The sequence below is a fragment of the Nestor notabilis genome, unplaced genomic scaffold (assembly GCF_000696875.1).
Source record: "Nestor notabilis isolate BGI_N333 unplaced genomic scaffold, ASM69687v1 scaffold10601, whole genome shotgun sequence".
NCBI lineage: Eukaryota > Metazoa > Chordata > Aves > Psittaciformes > Psittacidae > Nestor > Nestor notabilis.
This window is the reverse complement of record NW_009915158.1, coordinates 4,133-24,068: the sequence shown is the minus strand read 5'-3', so window position 1 is coordinate 24,068 and position 19,936 is coordinate 4,133. Positions and strand designations below refer to the sequence as shown.

Genomic DNA, 19,936 nt, shown 5'->3' with positions numbered 1-19,936 from the left:
TAAAGTACTGCCAAAGTATGAAAAAGTTGAAGTAGTAAAATGGAAAACTGTCTAGTGACAAAATGTGAGAACTCTCAAAATCTTCCTGTAAAATTCTATTATACATAGGGTTTTGTTTATTTTACATAATGAAGTAAGACATCCACTTTTCAGAGCATCTACTTCTATGTCAGCATTTTAACTACTAGTTGAAAATTCATTTTAAAAGGATACTGTGTTAACTGACTGGCAAAATACTAATCAAAATGAAGCAAACTTATCAGGCAAAAAGAAACTACTGTTCTAAGACAATACTTTCCCAATTTTATATCTCTCTAGATTTTATCTGAAATAATTTTTTTCCTTTTTATGATTGTAAGTTGAAACTCAAATTTTTGTTATTAGAACACATTTTAAATACGTACACATTTGCTCTAACTTCATAGTTCTATCTTTTTTTTTTTCTCCCCTTACCTTAGATGTACCTTTAGTGGAAAAATAAAGGCCAGATCTTCGCAAAAGAAAGTACAATTTTTTCCAGGATTTTTTTCCCTGCTCTTTTGCATGCAAATAACCATGAATCTCAGGATACGTGCTGGAGCTTAGGAACATCTGAAAGAAAATATCAGACATGCATTTTTCTTTCCATCTGAAACCAGATTTCTATTTCATTAACATACTCAGACAGGACTAAGGGGAATAAACCCCTAAATCCATTATCACACCACAGTAAAACAGTTATGATTGCATATAGTCCCATTAAAAGTACCTCTGATTTAAGGCGTGTAAAATGTTACACAACTCCAAGGTATGCTAAGCAAGTCACATATTTATATGGAACATATGGTTTGAAATGAGAGCATTAGTTATGCAATATGTTGACTTCAGCAACAAAACCAGTGTTAAGAAGTTCTGATCCCATGCCTCAGACCCTATTTATATAAAACTGCAAATGAATGCTACCAACAGAAGAAGGAAAAAAAAAAGTCACCCCTTCTTTCCCCTGTGTTACAAACCAGATAAGGGAATCGATGTGAGTTAACATTAACTCGTCAAAGAAATAACAAAAAACAAATCATAATCCCATTCAGGTCAAGTAGATACTACCGTTTTCAAAAGGAGGGGACAAAGGAGGGACCTGAAGTGGTGCCTATGTAAGGAGCTTTAGGAGCTTTAGTTGAGCCAGAACTAGAAGCTGGGCCAATCACCAAGACAGCTGCTGCTCAAGATACTCAATGGCTTCACTTTAGCCATTTCAATCAGACATTGTCAGAGTGCAACACAGTTGTTACCTTGCTAAGAACAAGTACACAGTTTTACTCAGTCTGCAGAAGTACCCATTAAAAGCTGGCAACCATATTAACTTTATGCTAATTCCATGAAATGCATTCATTTTTACTACTCTTCTTCCAATAAAACTGCTCAGAACTATGACTCGCATCTAAGCATACTAACCTAGAATTCCTTGAGTTCCATATAAGCAAAGGCACCAATGTTATTACTAAGCTTTTCAGTGAAACTTGCCCCAGGCTGGCCTGCAGTATCATAAATACTACCTAGACATACAGAGGTAGTGAACAAAGAGTTTTCTGGTTGACATCTGCAGTTTCCATTGCTGCATTTTCCTCCTGTCCACTGCCACTTCCAGAAAATCTGATTTGAGGACACAGAGCAACAGATTATCAGGCAACAGACAGATGGCCAGTACAGGACTGCAGCAAAATGATGAAATGAACGTGATTTTGGAAGTACACCAAGTTCTTCAGCCACTAAATAATATGGTCCAACCAAGAAACACAAGGTTGCTTTCACTTTTATTGTTTTCCTATCTTGCAGTCAGACACATGACTATACCACCTGTATACCAACCTAAACTAACTGAATTCAGCTGGTGTGAATGCAGTAACACAAGCAGGCTTCACTTAACAGGGGAGTGGCCTAGCTCACGAGGAATGCATTATGAATAGCTTCACCTCTATTCACTTGAATAGTTAAATTACAGTAAGACTAGGCACATCTATCTACATGTGCTACTGGCATACAGCTGTGTGCAAATGCAGTGTAAGCTACTTCAGCCACACTGGAGCAGATGGGTAGGTTCTGGTAGGTGTTCCAGCCTGTTAATCTCCTCATTTGCCATGAATGAACAGGTTTACTGATGGTGAATATAAAGGCTGAGTTGAAGAAGTATTTTAACTCCTTAAACAAAGTCAAATGGAATCTAAATCAGTCAATCTACATAAAAACAGAAAAGCATCCTTCTAGGCTTTAGTATCTCTGCTTAAGATGAAAGGAGTGGCTGGCTCACAGCCTGCACAAGTGTCTTTCCCAGGATTTCTGCTGTAAGAGCTTCCAACCAGAAGTACTGTCATGAAAAACGCTTTTCTTACTCAGCAGACCAAAGTGGAATACAAAATACAAAGCTCAGCTTCAACAGTCATTGTTGTGTCTGTGCTATCAATTAAAATAAAGTAGCAATAATGCTAGGAGAAAGGCAATCCCAGATCCATCTTTTTCTTTCTAAGACAGCTGAGGACTGTGTGAGAAAATACAACATGAACAAGCTGAAGTTAAAACTAGTAACTGTCAGAAGGAATGAGCAGAAAAAATATTTGAGAGTCAGAACTGAATGTAATAAACACCTAAAACTAAAGACAGTAGAAAAGATAACTTCATTGGGATTTTTTGTTCTGGGTTGGTTTTGGTAAGGTTTTTTGTTGTTGTTTTGGTTGTTCGTTGGTTGCTTGTTTTTTTTTAATGGAGGTACATAGAAACTTATTACTGGGAGAATGGATCCCTGTTCATGCAGGTAATCAAAATATAACTAAAATTAGAAAAATAAGAAAAGTCCTAATACAGGAAGATGAACAGCGGAGAGTTAAATGATGGTATGCTGAAGACAGGGATTACTGGTCACATGATATGCAGGAATAAGCTTGCACCCTCTCTCCCATGCCGTGAAATACATAACATGATTTGTAGGGTGGTGTCAAATGTCACTGTGTCTTTCAGATACTAGCATTTGACAGCACCAAGGACACAATTATGATTTGCTTAGCTGTAAAACCAACCAATTTAAAACCAATCTGAACAAAACCCGAAGCAAATAAATGCCTTTTGTTGGTAAAAAAACAAATCAAACCAAATCAATCAACAGGTGAAAACCCAACAGAACAGGAAAAAAACACTGCACTGTCTCAGATTAATATAATAATAGAAAAATCAGAAATTCTAGATGTCACTAAATGCAATGAAGTTTGAAAGCCATACTTCTAACTATAAACCTTATTTGTCTGCACCGTCAACATTTTTAATGAAAGACTAATTGTAGTAGCAGAGAAAATATTTGCTGAGGTGGATGCTTCTTGAGCACTTACATGCTATTTTGGAGAGTTAAAGAAGCCATCATTTTCCGAACACTCTGTGAATCAAGTCTGAATTTGATGAGTGATTTCTTCAAAGATGTGACAACAGTTGGTGATGATCCAGCCCAAGGCTACTGAGAATGAAGAGGATTTTCCCCTGAACCTGCTGATAAATTCTAGGGCACCAAGTAGTTCCAGTGAAGAACCAGTACTGATTCTCAGCATTGTCTCCTATTGACTTCAGTCAATCTGAGGGTTTTAGACCGGGAGGAAGACCAGAAAAGCCTAGAATGGAAAGTGAGGAAAGGCAATGGGCAGACTAGAACACGTCTAGGAGGTTGACAAGAGACTGAAATTCTGTGCATGGCTATTTCAGCCTGAAGACTGGAACAGAGTCAGACAGGAAACTGCTCAGGGAAAGACAGACTTTCTGTGACATATGATTAGAGAAAGCAAGCTTGACTCTTAAATCTGTGAAGGCAGAGAAAGGGAGCAACTAAGAACAGGGCAAGAGATGGCAATGGAGAAGGGCAAAAGGAAAAGTCACTATCAGTAATTCTACCTTTCACAAAATGATGAGTGCCTGTCTTGGTAATCCTGTTGTGTCTTTAACTTATTTTTTGCATATATAACATTGAGAGACGTATGTTCTCTTCTTTAATATATCCTACATCAGGTGCAAGGTTCTTTTCATTCCTCTAGAAGATAGGCTGGACATGTGCTGTCTACAGTAGCTTTTTCTAATGTATTCACATTACACGTACAAAGCTATTAGAAAAAAGCATCCAAATTGGTCAACAGAAGACTCGAACTCTGAACTTCATGTCTACCAACTGAACCTGAATATCAATTGCATCTATGAAGCAATGGGGGGGAGGAGGGGGGAAGGATGGAAGTACATCTATTCTTAAAACAGAACCAGAAAAAAGCATAATTACCCAAGCAATTTCAACCTTCTGTTTTGAAGGTGTCACTGTTGAATTTAAAACACTGACATACTGCATAGTGAAAAAATCTGTTACAAATACAATTAATATTAAAAAAACCAAAACTACAAAATTGCAGAAATGTTATTCATGGACAAAAAATAAAACGAAAGAAACATAGGATAAAATTTTGACTCTTCAAAGTAAGTTAAAAAAAAAACAACCTTATTTACTTCAGTGAGGGTAGGTTATCACTTACTAAGGACTCAGTTCTGTCAACACGCTCTATACTGTGCAGTTTATTCACTGGAAATGCTGTCATGAATAAGAGAGGCCTCAGATTAAAATCTACATACTATGCTCCTTTTTGAAATGTTTTTAAGCATCCAATTTGAAAAAATAACCTACAGCAAGACTTCCAGATGATCCATACTGTCTACCACTAGACATGTATACAGTGTTGTCTCAGAGCAGCCATACTCAAATCAATATAGTGACAAGCTTCTCTTTTTTAGCCTACAGGTCAAACCTCTCTTCGGTATACAGAGACATTTGGTATATGTCAGACCTAGTAATTTTACTTAGCACATGCTAAATGGATAGGAGACAGGTAAACTTTTTTTTTGGTTCTGAGGTTATTCAGATGTTCTGACTTAAAGTCATCAGCCAAAATATTCACTCTCAATTTCAATGAAAGTCAAGGGAAACATACTTGAAAAATATTTTACTTGTGTGCCTCTCAATCCACAAAAAGCTATAGAAGTATTAGAAATGATTTTTTAATCACTTGTAAACATTGAGTTGTTAAAACTAATGTCTCTCTTGATACTTGACCAAGCACATCACAAATAAAAACACAAGACCGTTAAGTTGTCTTTATGAAAGTTTCCAAAGATATACTGGCTGACGGTAAACAATTTACCCAACAGCCTCTGCTGAAACATGCGTGACGGCTGCACAATTCACAAAGTAGTATTCTCTACCTCCTAAGTTTTATTGGACAAAATACAATTAAACAGACAATACAACATAAAATAGCAACACAGGAGCATTCGCAGCAAATTTTTCCAGCTATCAAAATGGGACGTAACCATTACCTATTTATAAAGATTCTTAATCTTACCCACGAGCTCTGCACATTTGTTACATATCACATATGGGCAAGAGTATCTAAATCAAATGTTTATGTTAGACTGCAAAATCTATTTGCTATTTGGGTAGTAAAAGTGAACCAATTTTCATTAGATAAGCAGCATCTGTAGAAATTACAAATTTTTTATTTAAGTTTGTAAAAATTATTTACAGAATCTAGCATGTGTCAATTCAATTTGAAACTTTTTTTTTACTGCATTTGGGGTAATCTTAACCTCCTGACTAACATCCACGTATATAAGGATAAGGTATATAAGGATATAACTTTGTAATACAGAGGAATTAGTTGCTGCCCTGGGTTCAGCTGTAGCAGTCATTTTTCTCCTTCTTAGTAGCTGGTGCAGTGCTGTGTTTCTGACTTTCAGCCTGGGAACAACACTGATAACACCGATGTTTTTAGTTGTTGCTAAGTAATGTTTACTCTGACCAAGGACTTTCTCAGTCTTATGCTCTGTCAGGGAGGAGGAGAAACTGGAAGGAAGCAGAGACAGGACACCTGACCCAAAGCAGCCAAAAGGGAATTCCATACCAGAGCACCTCATGCCCGGTATATAAACTGTGGGGGCATTACCTGGAAGGACAGATCACTGCTTGGATCGGGCTGGGTATCAGTTGGCGGGTGATGAGCAATTGTATCCTCTCCCCTTGTTATTTTCCTTATCATTATTATTATTGGTGGTAGCGGTAGTGGTTTGTATTATACCTTAGTTACTGGACTATTCTTATCTCAACCCGTGGGAGTTACATTCTTCGGATTCTCTTCCCCATCCCTCCGGGAGTGGGGGGAGGAAAAAATGAGAGGAGTGAGCGAGTGGCTGTGTGGTTCCGAGTTACCAGCTGGGCTTAAACCACGACAGTTGTTTAATGTTTTTCATTCACTGGTGGATGCTAAAGTAGAATTTATTATACAATTAAAAAAAAAAAACCAAACTGAACAGCAACATAGTTTCTCTATTTCTTTTAGATTTATCTTAAATATCTTGTGTTATTATGTTGCCTTTCCAATCAGTCTTTATCCCCAAAACTTACACATAGGCTTGATGCCCTAAGATCAGTGAAAGTTCTTCTATTAATTAATTTTTCTAGTGACAAGCAAACAAGAGTGATGAGTATGTTTCCACCTTTATTACTCATTTTTCCCCTCTTTGGGAAGTAAGATGATGATCCCTGATATGGTCATTCTATGAAATTACTCCCACTGTAAATTAAAATCTTGTGTCCGCTTAAAAGATGACTAACACTGAGTGACCTACTATTTTTTTTTCCCAAAGGCTACAGTAGCCTTCAAGCTAACAAATCATACTGGTCAGTCTAAATTTTCTACTCATTAAGTTTAACCATTTAAGTCTTTTTTTATATCCAGTTGTATCACGTTACCATTTCCTCATTATTCTACCAAGGCCTGCTGTTAAGTATATGCTGCAGCACTCCACCTTTTTAAGGAAACAGGGTCTTTCACCTGAAATACCCAATAGAAGTATTAACCATTTTTACTGCATGTTGTGTTTTGACACTCCATGATTCTGAAAGAATGTGTAAGTTTCCAAGTGTGGTCATACAATAATCGCCTGGAAGGGACATACCACTTCATATCTCATAAGGAAAAAAAAGTTATTAACCATGGTTTGAGTTATTCAAAACCTACGAACAGATCCAAAAGTGACAAAGAATTATGCTCAAGAAAAAACAGGCAATGGGAAATTCTAAATTATGCTGGCTTATCGTCATTCAAATTACATACCTGTAATATCCCAGAATGGCTTACAGCTGCATGCGTCTCACTTGGAAAAGATATCATATGATCTGGAAAAAAGCTCTGTAATAATAATAATTTGTATGAAAGTTCAGTAAAAATAAATATAAAACTTCCTATCTCTTTTGGATGTAAAATTAAAATTCTCCATGCCTTGCAAGACACTGCTTATTCTCTGATCTAGTAATTCACATTTACCTTATGACCATTCCTAAATTTGTGGCATCATAGATATTATTTGCTGAAAACCTTCAAATTTTGAGAAAACATCAGTGGTCTCTGGAAGCAAGAGGGTTTCACACACCAGTGCAAGTCATACTGCAGTATTTGACCCTTAGTGCTGTTTTTCTAGTAGTAATTTCTATTGCTGTTGACATGTAAGAGTTGCCTGGGGGTTCAATATGCTGCGAAGTAGAGGCAACACACACCAACATTGTTTTGTATTGCTTTCCTTACAGTAGAAAGCTAGTAAAATACTTTGGAATAACTTTCATTACTAGAAGAACAAGTCCTCACAGTTTTTATCTAATTATCCATTTTGTGTATGAGTATCAGTTAAATCTGACTACATCAATATGGTATGGTTAAAAAGTTCACGTTTAAAATGCCAATTTCATTATCAAGGGAAGTTCAAGGGGTAATTTATGGACAGACCTGCAGCTGGGGAGTTCAATACAGTCATGCAAATATGAACCAGCCAAGAATTTTATCATTACTTATGAAGTTTTCTCAAGGCTTGGACAAGTTTGAAGCTAATATTCTGACCATCCAATGTCCACTGACCTTCATTTTTAATAAAACTGAACTACTAGTAGGGTTGATTCATATCAACTCATTTCTGATACAGCATTCCTGCTACACCTGGGTCCACAGCACCCACAAGAATGACTCAACAGAAACAGTAAGGTCTCTGATCAACCACAGTTGCTTATGCTAGTCATAGCTGCATGCCTGCCACACTCCACAGCTGGTTCCACTCACTGGTTAACCAACACACTTCTTTGAAAGCTTCTCAACTAACCATAAACCGTCTCAAGCTTAGAGTTTTTCACTGGTGCAATGGTACCTCTATGTCAGGGGAGCACATCATTTGCCCAGAGAAACACAGGTGGAGAAAGAAAAAAAACTCAGATCTCTTGGATCTTTTGGTAACTTAATATTTACCTTTTCATCCTTTTCACAGGTAGATAATTTGAGTTCCCTTCCACTTTCCACCTTTCAAGTCCTCATACATTTCTGCTATTTCTCCCTTTGACATCTGAAACAAGCTGGCTTTATAAGAGACAGCATTAGGAGTGATCCAAATACACCATGCATTTGAGCAACCAGATGGTGAATTTCTCCAGCTGAGCCAGGACTGCTTCCATGGCTTTTGCCATCAGCCATGGTGTGAATCAGCAGCATGAACCTTTGGCAACATCCTTGAGTTACAGTTGTCTCTGCTCTCCTTCCATTCCTTACATACACTAACTCTGGCTTCACTTCCACTTACTCATAATAGGTTATGGCTGCTCACAGCATTTGTGTCAGCTGTCATTTAGCTGCAGCTGTGAGAAGCTGCCATTGGGCAGCACTGGCCCATAACAGTCGATTTTCACTTTAACAATAAAATCCATCTTTGCTACAGATGCCCCTCCTCACAATGCTTCATTTTATTTTTTGTTGTCACTTGATGGAAACTTCACTCAGTTTCAAAAACTTTATTTTGTTGCAGGTCTGTGTGCAACACAAGCCCCTGTCTGCATGTCTGCCCCCTCACCCCCCTAAAAACTAAACGTATGAAGAGGGATGTTTTACAATTGCAACAAAGGGACTGGACAACAGTTACATGGCCAACACATATGTTCTTCTATCTCATATATTCCCTCCCAGTTACTCCTTTTTACTCACTAACAGCTTTACACTCTGCCTATCCACATGTAACAGAAATGACTTTCTTGCAACTACAGCAATTGCACAACTTCACAGATATAATATTAGGACTTACCAGCGGATTTTTAAAAAATTCATACTTGGCATAATTTTTTCTAAAATACAGTTTATTTTCTTCTTCCGTTACCCAATTTGACTGGACTTCCATTACTAATTCATGGTCCTCTATAGCTCTTCCTGTAAAAAAACCCAAGCAAATTAAAAAAACTCTCAGAAACCACATAAGCTGCACCTTAAGAACCTAAAAGTAGAATGTGAAAACACAAAGGTCAGGTAATAAAAATATTATTAAATCAATTTAAGCAAATACGAACAATGAAACAAGCAACCTGAACACAGTCCGCTACTTAGGTCCATGTTACACCAAACTGCTATTCCACCTCAATAGGGCCCAACTTCTGAGTTAGGTCATACGTGGGTTATTTTTGTTTGTGCTTTGTTTTTTTTTCTTTTACAAGGGCAGCTGAGGGTTTTATTCTATTTCATGGACAAATCCACATTCTCCCTGCAGCAGCTAGGCAGCTCTTGCTGTGTGATGTGTCGGGCAGAGACCACTTCAGCCATTCACTCAGCCTGTCTGGGGTTTCTGTTGGAAATGTCTTCCTAGCAGCCGTAGAACTAGCATATGCAAATGGAATGGTAAAAGTAAGCCATGAAAAAAATAAAAAACAAAACAAAAATAACCTAAGAAGTGAATCCTAATGTGCAGTTTGGCTTTGCAGTGGGGCAAGGGAAAGAAAAGGCAATGAACTCATCTACTTGTAGCACAGCACTGGCATACGGGATCGGTATTCTCACTGCTTTAGCCTGCTTCTGCTGTTTAGATTTTTGAGTGAGTTTTTCCATTTTACAGCAGTATGAAATGAACTTAGAGGAAAGACATAGAATTTAAGAACTTTGCTGTAGACGTGTGGTGCATGTTGACATGTTGTATACTTTGAGTAATGCAACGGGACTACTCAGTGCAGGAAGGCAAGCATAAATACTCAAGACTATGCATATATGCATAATTTGTGTACAACCCTATTTACCGCCCCTTTTTTTTTTATACATTTCATCAGCTTGTGAAATCACGTTACAAAAAACAAAACAAAACAAAACAAAACACAGTGGATGTGCTTCCAAATGAGTACACAGTTTTTGTGGCTACTTGTACTTTGTTGTGGACTCAAACTAATGAGAATAAGATGGCATTCAGCGAAGTTGTAGATTTTATTTAAATTATCATTGGCACCTCCAAATTTAAATTACGCTCCAGCAATGAGTTACAGGCTAAGAACAGGTTTGACATCTAAACTTATGCCTCTCTGCCAGTTACGGGATTTTAACATTCAATTCTGGTCATGGTTTCAACAGGAAAAGGCAACTAAAACTTCATTATAAAAACCATGCAACTCACAATTTTCTGATCCTGATTTTCTAATCCCATTTTCTCCGCTTAGAGAAATTTTATTAGAAATTGGTTTTAAGCATCCTAACAAATAAAGTAATAGTATTAAGAAAAACCCCAAAACTTAATTAAGCATAACATTAAATTAATACAAATGGTAAGTTTTGCAAGTGGTCCTGGCTAAATAAATAGCCTAACTTTCATAAAGGGTAGCATGGACAACCTTCTAAGAGATAAAAATCAAACCTCAAATTTGAAATCATTAAAACCTCTTTAGAACCACAGGGTCTTTCTATTGATCTTCTCTTGTCATCTTAGTCACTGCTTCATGCTTCCACACTGTCCAGTTTGGTGGGTAACAGCTTTATGGTAGCCCACAAATCTATAAGCTTCTCCAGGAAGTTTCCAGCTAGCAAATTTAGAGACGATACATTCATACAGCTAAATTTCACCTCAGTGGGAAAATATCAAGTTCATGAATGGCGTAAGACAAAGCACTCTGATGATCAAGTAGGGCAAAGTTAAAATTTCCACTGAATTTAACTCATTGCTGAGCCCATAAAGACAGAAATTAAGGATGCTACATGAAACTCACATTTTGTAAACAGATTAAATGAAGCACACAAAACTAGAAAGTAATTCAGAAAGCAAAAAATACCCCCAAAACAGAGAAAGAGAGTGAGTGTTTTAAAAATGTACAGGCTGCTCTACTGCAAAACACATTCTTCCAATGTAAGAGTAAAGAGACACTAAAGAACTGAAGCTCTTACTCAAAACCAGCACTTTTTTTATTTCCTTTCAATTTTATATAGAGAAAGTGCTCCTCTGAGATGACATTTAAAACTCTTAAATGCTTGGCATTCTGACATTTAAGAAAATACCATTTTCTCAAGATTTCCTTCTTGGTACAAAAATAAGACATTCTGCATCACCCCAATGAATGGGTAAGGCTGCTGGTATTTGTTTTTAAGGTGACATATCACAGAATATTCTACAATTTATTCAACTTACTTTCTTGAAGGAACCAAAACACTGAGTTAGTGTCCTCCAGAACATAGCCCTGTAATCAGATCCCTAAATGTTGCCATGAAAAAGCCACACTTTGGTTTAGTTAGATCATTTTTTCTCTTTCAGCCAGATTGCAGAGTTTCTACCTCCTTCTCTACCATCTTTCTATTACTACTACCTCTAACATGAAGACCACCTCCTCCGAAACATTTTCCTTAACAATGGAAAATAACTAAAGAACACGAAAGAAGATTTAATATTGAAATCCATGACAGACCATGTTTCAAATGGTCTCCTCTTTAGCCACCCAAATCGGGGAGGGCATTAAACTAAATAAAAACCAGAAAAGCCATTGCTCAGTACTATTGCACAGATAGTGCTTTGTGAGCCTTCCCACAGGCTACCTAAAAGAATGCAGATGGATAGCAAAATCAAAATGAGACAGTGAAACATAACAATGATGTGCCTGGCCAAGGCACTCTTGACTACTCACAGAGGAATCCTAGAATACAAGTCTATTTTGCTGCAGAAGCAAATGGAAAACTATTTACTGACAACACAAAGATTTCTCACTAGAGAAGGAAAAATTTCAGCATGAAGATAGTACTTTCTTTCGAAGGAGAACAGCTACGGAAAACTTATGTTTTCACAGCCTGCCCTGTATGTACAGGGGATCTGCAGTGGAACTATGGGACCCAAACACCAAGGTACCTGGTGGTAGGGATGACACAGCATTATCCAAATCCAGGCATACCTCAGTAGCCTTCAATAATCTCAGACAAGTTGAAAAACATCCATGAATTTCTTTGAATTCAGTAGCCGGGGACAATGAGACAAAGAGGGAACATACCAGAAGCACACAGCTCTGAAATATGTTGAGATTTATAGTGCTGTAATAGTTGTCATACTTCAGATATTTGAAATAGAGCCCAGGCTACTGCAAAACTTTGGAGGTGGGTAGGAAGACATCCCAGGTGATGATGCAGAGGCAGCGGGCTGTGATGTGTGCCCACAGGCAGGCAGATGGAGAACACCAGTCAGTGCTTCAGGGAGGTGGTGCAGGTGGAGGAACCATCTCACCTGCCCACTTGCCCTGAGTCAACACCTCGTGGTCAGTGCTTGCCATGCCGCATAGTGAGGACAAGACAATGCTTAATGTCCAACAATCCAGCTCCACACTAAAGGGCATATAGGATTGTGAAAACAAGAATATACAGACTGTGGATTTATGTTTTGGTTTAGCTGGAAATTTCTTTTTTTTTTTCTTCTTTCTTAACTTTCACACGCAGGTACCTCCACACAGCAATGAACGAACACTCCAGTGATGTAATTAATGTCTGTCTTGATTAAAAGCAGAACACTGTGCTCAGCTCACTAAGATTCATGCAATTATATCTAATTCAGGAGTATTCAGACAGCTGTTAGATATTAAAGAAAATGTTCACTAATTGATGAATGCATTATTAATCCCCATAATACTGGAATTTATACAAACACACACACTCACAGTATTTCTCTTCTCTATATCCATTCGTTTAACTTGGGAGCAGAAAAAGACTATCCAAATTTCCATGGGTAAAATGAACAACAAAATAATAAATAGCAAACAGTTCAAAACTAAATTGTCATTTGAAAAACATTTGTTCACACTACTCATCCAGTGCTTATGAATATATTTAATGCAAGTCAAGATCAGTATGTTAAGCCCTTCAAACAAAACCAATCTAACACTGTCATAAAAATAAATCCATTATTATTCAGTATCATTAAAAAAATAGAAGAAATCTCATGTTGTTCTTAGTAATGCTGAATTGCAATTTTTAAGGGGAGGTTTAGACTGGATATTAGGAAAAATTTCTTTACCAAAAGGGTGATCAGGCACTGGAACAGGCTTCCCAGGGAAGTGATCGAATCACCATCCCTGAAAGTGTTCAAAAACCAGCTGTTAGTGACATGGTTTAGCGGTGGACTTGGCAGTCCTGGGGTAGAGGTTGGACTTGATGATCTTAAGGGTCTTTTCCAGCCTAGTTGATTCTATGATTCTGAGAAACTGTTATATTTTAGAAATCATTAGTTCACAACTTTCTAAAATTATGCCCTAAGCACACAAGCAATTTTTATGATTTCATCATCTCAGGAATAGCAACTTCACTAATGATTTGATATTGTAATCTTCCAAGAAATCCTTCAGATTCAAGAAAGCACTATCTGACAAAAGTGTATTGTGCAAATAAACAAACCTGAGAAACAATGCCACTATTGTTCTGGCACAGTTTGTCAAAAGTGTCTTCTTCAATAGTTACTACACTACCTAAACACCAGCCACACCATAAAATACAGAAAACACTACTACTATCTATATAGTAGTGCTGTCTAATGCCATTTATTATACCTCCTCTTCTGTAGCAGTGCTCAACCTAGATTTAACTCTGACCTTACTCTGAGTTGGAAGCATCTTACAACTGATAACATTCAGTGCAAAAGGTTATAAATATCTTTGAAATGTTACAAAGCAACAAAAAAAACCTGAAAAACGTCTGTGTCTGCCTTCATGGGATAAAGGACCAAAAAAGGGCAGAAGACAGTTTTAGCTTTTGAAGTTCACCTTTAAAATACAGCTGCACAACATAATACAGTCATAGCTGCAGAGTCAGGTTTATTTTAAACAAATGCACAAGTCCAGATTCCCTAGATAAATACACAGAAAGGGAGTTTAACAATAGCTTTTAGCCATATATAATTTCCATGGGGGGGGGGGGGGCACTGTTTTGTTTTTTTGTGTGGGGGGGGGGGGGGGGTCACTGTTTAGTTTTTTTGGTGGTGGTGTGTGTTTTTTTAAAAAATCTACAGTACTGGAGTTGCCAGGTACCAGTGCAGTCTCTTCTGAGAATTAAGGACTCCAAGGAGTTTCCTATGTGCTTTAGGATGCAGGAAGGCCCCAAAATCTCTTCTTTCTTAAGCCATGCTTTCCACTGGAAGCTGGAACTGCCTTTGAGGTTGCTGAAGTACTATCTTTGGTAACTCTAGTACAGTGCCAAAGTTCAAGAATAATATGGAAGCTTTCAGTGACATGAAATTAAAAGCAGATTTTCTTAATGGTATTTCTCTTCTAGTAATTTTTTTTATATAATTCCCTATCAAAACCAAACACAATACAGAACTGAAAAGTAGTGCTATAAAAGCAAGTAAGATTGTCTGACTAGAGTATCAGTTCAATACCACATCCTAGCAGTGGATTTCTAAATTCATCTTTTGCTGTGTGAAGTCTTTCCTGTGTTCTGTATTTCTTACATCTCTGCAAACATCCCCTTTGTTCTCAGATTTCTCTTAATGTATTTTCATACTGCAAATTTACATCTCTACACTTGAAAAAGGAACGGAGACCAGAAGGCACAACTATAGTTGCAATCTGAAACCACAGATTACACCTTTTAAACTGTGTAACAGAAAAAGAAGGAATACCGATGACATGGAAGGAGTTCAGAGTGTTTCATTTCCAGCAACTTAAAATACTAAGCATAAAGTCACTTCAACATAGCTCATTGGTCTATAACTGGAAGTTCAGAAGAATGGTTTTGTTTTGCCTTTTAAGTAGTCCTGTCCCAGAGATCACAATAAATCTAGCCAAACTGATTGTATCGAAAGAAAATACTGACAACCTACTTTAACATTGTTTCTGAACACTGAGTCCTATTGTCCAGATATAATAGCAGTATGTAACTGCTTTCTGTCTTTGATGTCAGTGATTTCACTCAGGTGTGTTGAAAACAGCAAAGCTTTTGTTGTCTTGCTAAAGACAAGCAGGAAATACCAGTAAAAGATGAAGAACTGCCAAAGAAAAGCAAGTAAGAGTGAGGGAGAATTTCAGTGAGAATCGTAAAGTGGGCAGCATCTTCCAAATCACTCTTACAGATGGAAATCAAGCAGCATGAGGCAAATGTACTATGACTAAAGGTACTTTATTGCTATGCTTTCAACAAAAAGAGAAACAGAAGCAACAAACCCCCAAAAGAAAAAATTCAAAGAAGCCCGCCCTCATTTCACTTCCAAGCCTTTCTATAGCCATTGTACTTTCTATGTGAAAATGAAAAGCAAACACCTTATTTACTGCCATACAATTGTATGTTATTAAACTTACCTAAACCTGTGTGGGTAAGTTGTTCAAACAGAGTCCAGCTATGGTCATCAATGTAGTGGTTCTTCAGTATCAAGAGCTGACATACATCCCTGGCTGTTATATCACTTGGTACTTCCAAAGCTCTGCTCGTATCATCTTCACTATACACTTTAATTACCTGTGATAAATAAAAAAGCTAAGATATCCATAAGTTTAACCTTTGATTCAGTTAGTCCTAATACATTCCTCTCTCATGACTGAGACAAGAACCTATACACATAGGATGCAATACTAAAGACAGCCATTTCTCTCTAGTGCAATGGTGTAATTGAGAACGAAACAGGTGAGTAAAGCATATCCCACTTTGAAATTTGGCTGCTGGACACCTTTTGCCACATGATATTAGAAAGATTGTTGCATTCACTTAAAAAAGTATAAATAATAGAGAGGTAAATAAACCTGGTGAAACCATACATTCTTACATAAGCTAAAGAAGAAACCAGAGGATAAAAAGTGAAACTCAAGAATTCAATGACTGCAGAACTGTAAGATTTGATACAGAGCTAGTTCAGAGAACAATCAGGTTCAAGACGCTCATAATTCTATAGACAATAAAATGAGGAAATGCTACAGATGTGCTTCAGATTTTGACAAGCAAGAACTGAAACTATGAGTTAATAAAAAGACATATAAACATACATAAAGAATCAAAAATATCACACATGGGAAAGAATTACCATCATATGAGGACCAGAGAAGTAAACAAGATGTTGTAGAAGATGCAGATGCAAAAAATCTTATTACAAGTACGCAATTTTGTTCACGTTCTATCAGTATTTTTTCCAAGTTTCTTTATTCTACGGGGGCGGGGGGAGGGGAGGAAGAGGAGGCAATACAAACTTTCATGAGTTATCCTGTCATTTTCACTTTTAAATGTTAGTTAAAAAGTTATTCTTCTCCACTGGTACATATTTTAAGAGTCCTGAAGAACAGGTGTCCATTAAGTGCTCGAAGAGGTGAAACTAAACTTGCTGATGCTTAGTTTCAAATGAAAAGGCTGAGGAAGTCTTATTTCATATTGACTGACTGAAAGAAGGCATGACCAGTTAGGTATTTTTTCTGTATTTTCTTTCTCTGAAGGAGAATTAATCAAACGGATCAGATAAATCTGTGAACTGGATGGAACTGATACAAATCACAGTGACTATGTCTATTAAAGTCAACACAGAAGGGTTGGGTTTTTTTGGTATAGGAGTAGAAAATAATTTCATATTCCTGACAGCAGTCAGGAAACTCAACACTCCATTAGATTTCCTCTATTTTGTCTTTTTTAAAAGTAGACAAAATACAAACAGTGAAAAATATTGAAGCTCCTCACACAAGGATCAACTCCTATCTGTGGTATTATATGTGGAAATAGTAAGATAGTTTCCAGAATAAAATAGATGTTTGAGATTATAAACACAGGCAGGTAAACATGAGCAGTAGGAATAGAAGATCAGATGCAACATTAAACATGCCATAAAAGTCTTCCAGGTACTCAGAAACACACTAAGTGATCAGGTCTGGTATGCAGTACCTTGTATTTTCAAACAAGCATTTTCACTGAAAAGCCACTCAGTGTCATGAGATTGGGAAGTAACTACATGTATTAATTCTCAAGAATCGGATTTATTCCCCAATATTTACATTTTCCAGTAGTGTGAAGTAACAGTGTTATTCGTTCTCTACAAAAACAATGAAGAGCGTGAATGTCCATCCCCAATGCAGTGCCTGCTGTGTACTGTGCCAGTGGAAACACTAAGCAGCTCACTTGCTAGTGACAGTGACCACAGCAGCAAGGAATTCAGCACAGGTTAAGCTACCCTGCCTGTGCCAAAGCACAGACAAACTCAAGACAAAGAGCATCCAAGACGTTTTTAATTTATCCCAAAAATCCTCCTCTCAGTTTATTCAATTCATCCATATTCATCTGAATACATCACACACCTTACCCGAACTTTATACACAAAACCTAAACACCGTTGTAAACCCTTCATTAAAAAAGACACAAATTCTTAAAGACAATCAAACATGTTATTGTCAATCAGTCCTTAATTTACTACCTTACTAAACACATGCTGATTTCAAGCATTTAATGAACAATCAGCAGTGTATTGTTGCCCTAACTTGTTACAGCAGCTCCTGCTGTTTTGTGCTGAAGTTGGTAGGCAAGCGAGCATAAAGCTTCAACTTTATCTCCTGCCACCTGCTTCTCTCCCATTAACTGCAAAAATTCTCCCCTGACCTCCCCGACAAATCAGGTCAGCTCACCCATGCTTTCTAAACATCAGAACAAGGAAAAAGGACTCCATTTGAAAACCACATAGTGATTAAAGCACCTTGATGGCCTTACTCCCCTTCAAAATCCTGCTTTTCTCTATGGAACTACATATACGGCAGTTCTGTTACAAACTTTGGCCCTATGTATTAAATCAGCATGAAGTCCATGCTGATTTGGTTTAGTATTTCAGCTAGTAGTGATGACAGCTCAAGACTTCCACCCAAGGTTCAGTCACCCTTGCCACAACACTAATCTCCAGGATACAGCAAACATTAAAAGTGGTGAAATCTCTCTCTACTTACGAATCAACCACCTCAGAGCAAGAGTCTTCCTGCAAAAAGAGGCAGACCTGGAGAAAGCAGATTCAAAGTTTCCACAGGCCTAAGCTACATCCCATTACTAACATCCAATACAAAAGGCAAAAAGACCACATCAATATTGAATTGAATGACCAATACCACCAAAGCCGCCATGGTTGACAGCTACGCTTGGTTTTCTAAGGTGTGTACACTTTGGCAGCATTCCCAAGTGGGACCAGTTAGCAATGCAGCCTGCTTGCAGTAGGGTCTTGTTCCACACACACAGACACACCAAACTCCTGCTCAAGTCTCACAGGAATCATGTTTTATAGTCCATGAATTATTTAAAATCCTGCAGTATTTACAGAGATTCAAAGATGAAATTAAAAGAAGCGTCTAGCATGCTGTTCTGCAAATGAGGTAGAGGGCTGTACAGGTGAGTAGACAAAACAGCATGCCCATCACCTTAAAACATGTCCTACTCTGGGCAGCAGTGAAGGTCAGGGACAGCTTCATTAGCCTCTTCAGTAAGTCTGTATGAGGCTGAATATAAAAAGATTTTACAGGCTAAAGTGCCAGAAAGGAGAGAGGCAATATAGAAGGGGAAAGAAAAGGACAGAATTAAAGCAACTTTCCCAGTATAAGACTAGATGATCATGGTAGGTCCCTTCCAACTGTGTTTCTCAATCTCTCATAGAGACAGGGTGAGAATCCACGCCAGCGCCCTGGCTAGGGACCCTGCAAGAACGTACTAGCCACTACAGTTTTCTCCAGGTACTCAAGTTAGTGTGCTTGTTTTACAGCAAGAGCACGTACAGCCCATGCTGAGGCCCTTGACGGACGATTTTTACAGAAATTCTTTTTAAAAGGGTTAAGGGTCGCACTGGAGATGACTACACTCTTATTGCTGAGGAAATAGAAAAAGACTTTTTAAAATGCTGAAGACAGCAGCACAAGTCATGATAATGAGCTGCCTGTGGCCATTCAACTCAGGGAGTGGGAAGCCTTGGAGGTGGCCTTGGACTACAGGAGCACAGCAAAAACAAAACAGCACAACAAAAAAAAACAATGGGAAAAAAATCCACCCAGAGTTTATATTCTCTGTGAGTATTTTCACTTGGCTTTGTCAGTATAGTGAAATAAATCCTGCGCAAGTCTAGAACAATGGATCACCACAGCTTACAGCTATGACATGTTACCTTATAAAACACAAATGCTGTGCCCTTTTTCCCTTCCTTCAAGGGATTCAAATACAGCTGGAGAAAACAGACATCTAATAGACCCTTCTGAACTTCTGCTACAATTTGAGTTTAATGAATTGAATGTGATGGTGTAAATTTAATCAGTTAGAGTGACCTTTGAGGGGTTTTTAATTAGAAAATGTTGCTCATTCTGTGCTTTCTGCTGTGTTTGAAGCAAAGTCTCCTATAGGATTTGCTGGGAATGTATTTGTTCCAAGGGGAGTGGATCAGATGAAAAAGGATAAATTCAAAATCCCTTTTTTCCTTGGAAATATGTTGCAATAAATACTTCTTTTCCCCAAAATAGGGGATGCTCCAAGAATTAAAGGGTGGCGGAATCATGCTAAAGATGCAGTTACGTTCACCTCCCACAGAGATGAGGAAACCTGAGTGACCACTTTTTTATTTTTATTAGCAGTTACCATCATGCATTGGGGTGTCCAGTCATCCC

General features: G+C 37.7%; 1 protein-coding gene across 1 annotated transcript in view; it reads right to left on the bottom strand.

Moving 5' to 3' along the window:
• The window catches only part of GRB14 (growth factor receptor-bound protein 14), a 30,805-nt gene extending 12,387 nt beyond the window's left edge, over positions 1-18,418 (bottom strand). The window contains exons 1-6 of the mRNA XM_010023992.1: positions 18,350-18,418; positions 17,617-17,655; positions 15,644-15,800; positions 9,163-9,284; positions 7,164-7,238; positions 454-591 (exon numbers count right to left, since the gene is read on the bottom strand). Of these exons, the coding sequence (XP_010022294.1) occupies positions 454-591; positions 7,164-7,238; positions 9,163-9,284; positions 15,644-15,800; positions 17,617-17,655; positions 18,350-18,418 (600 nt within the window). The remainder of the gene's footprint in view (positions 1-453; positions 592-7,163; positions 7,239-9,162; positions 9,285-15,643; positions 15,801-17,616; positions 17,656-18,349) is intronic.
• Between the last annotated feature and the right edge of the window lie 1,518 nt (positions 18,419-19,936).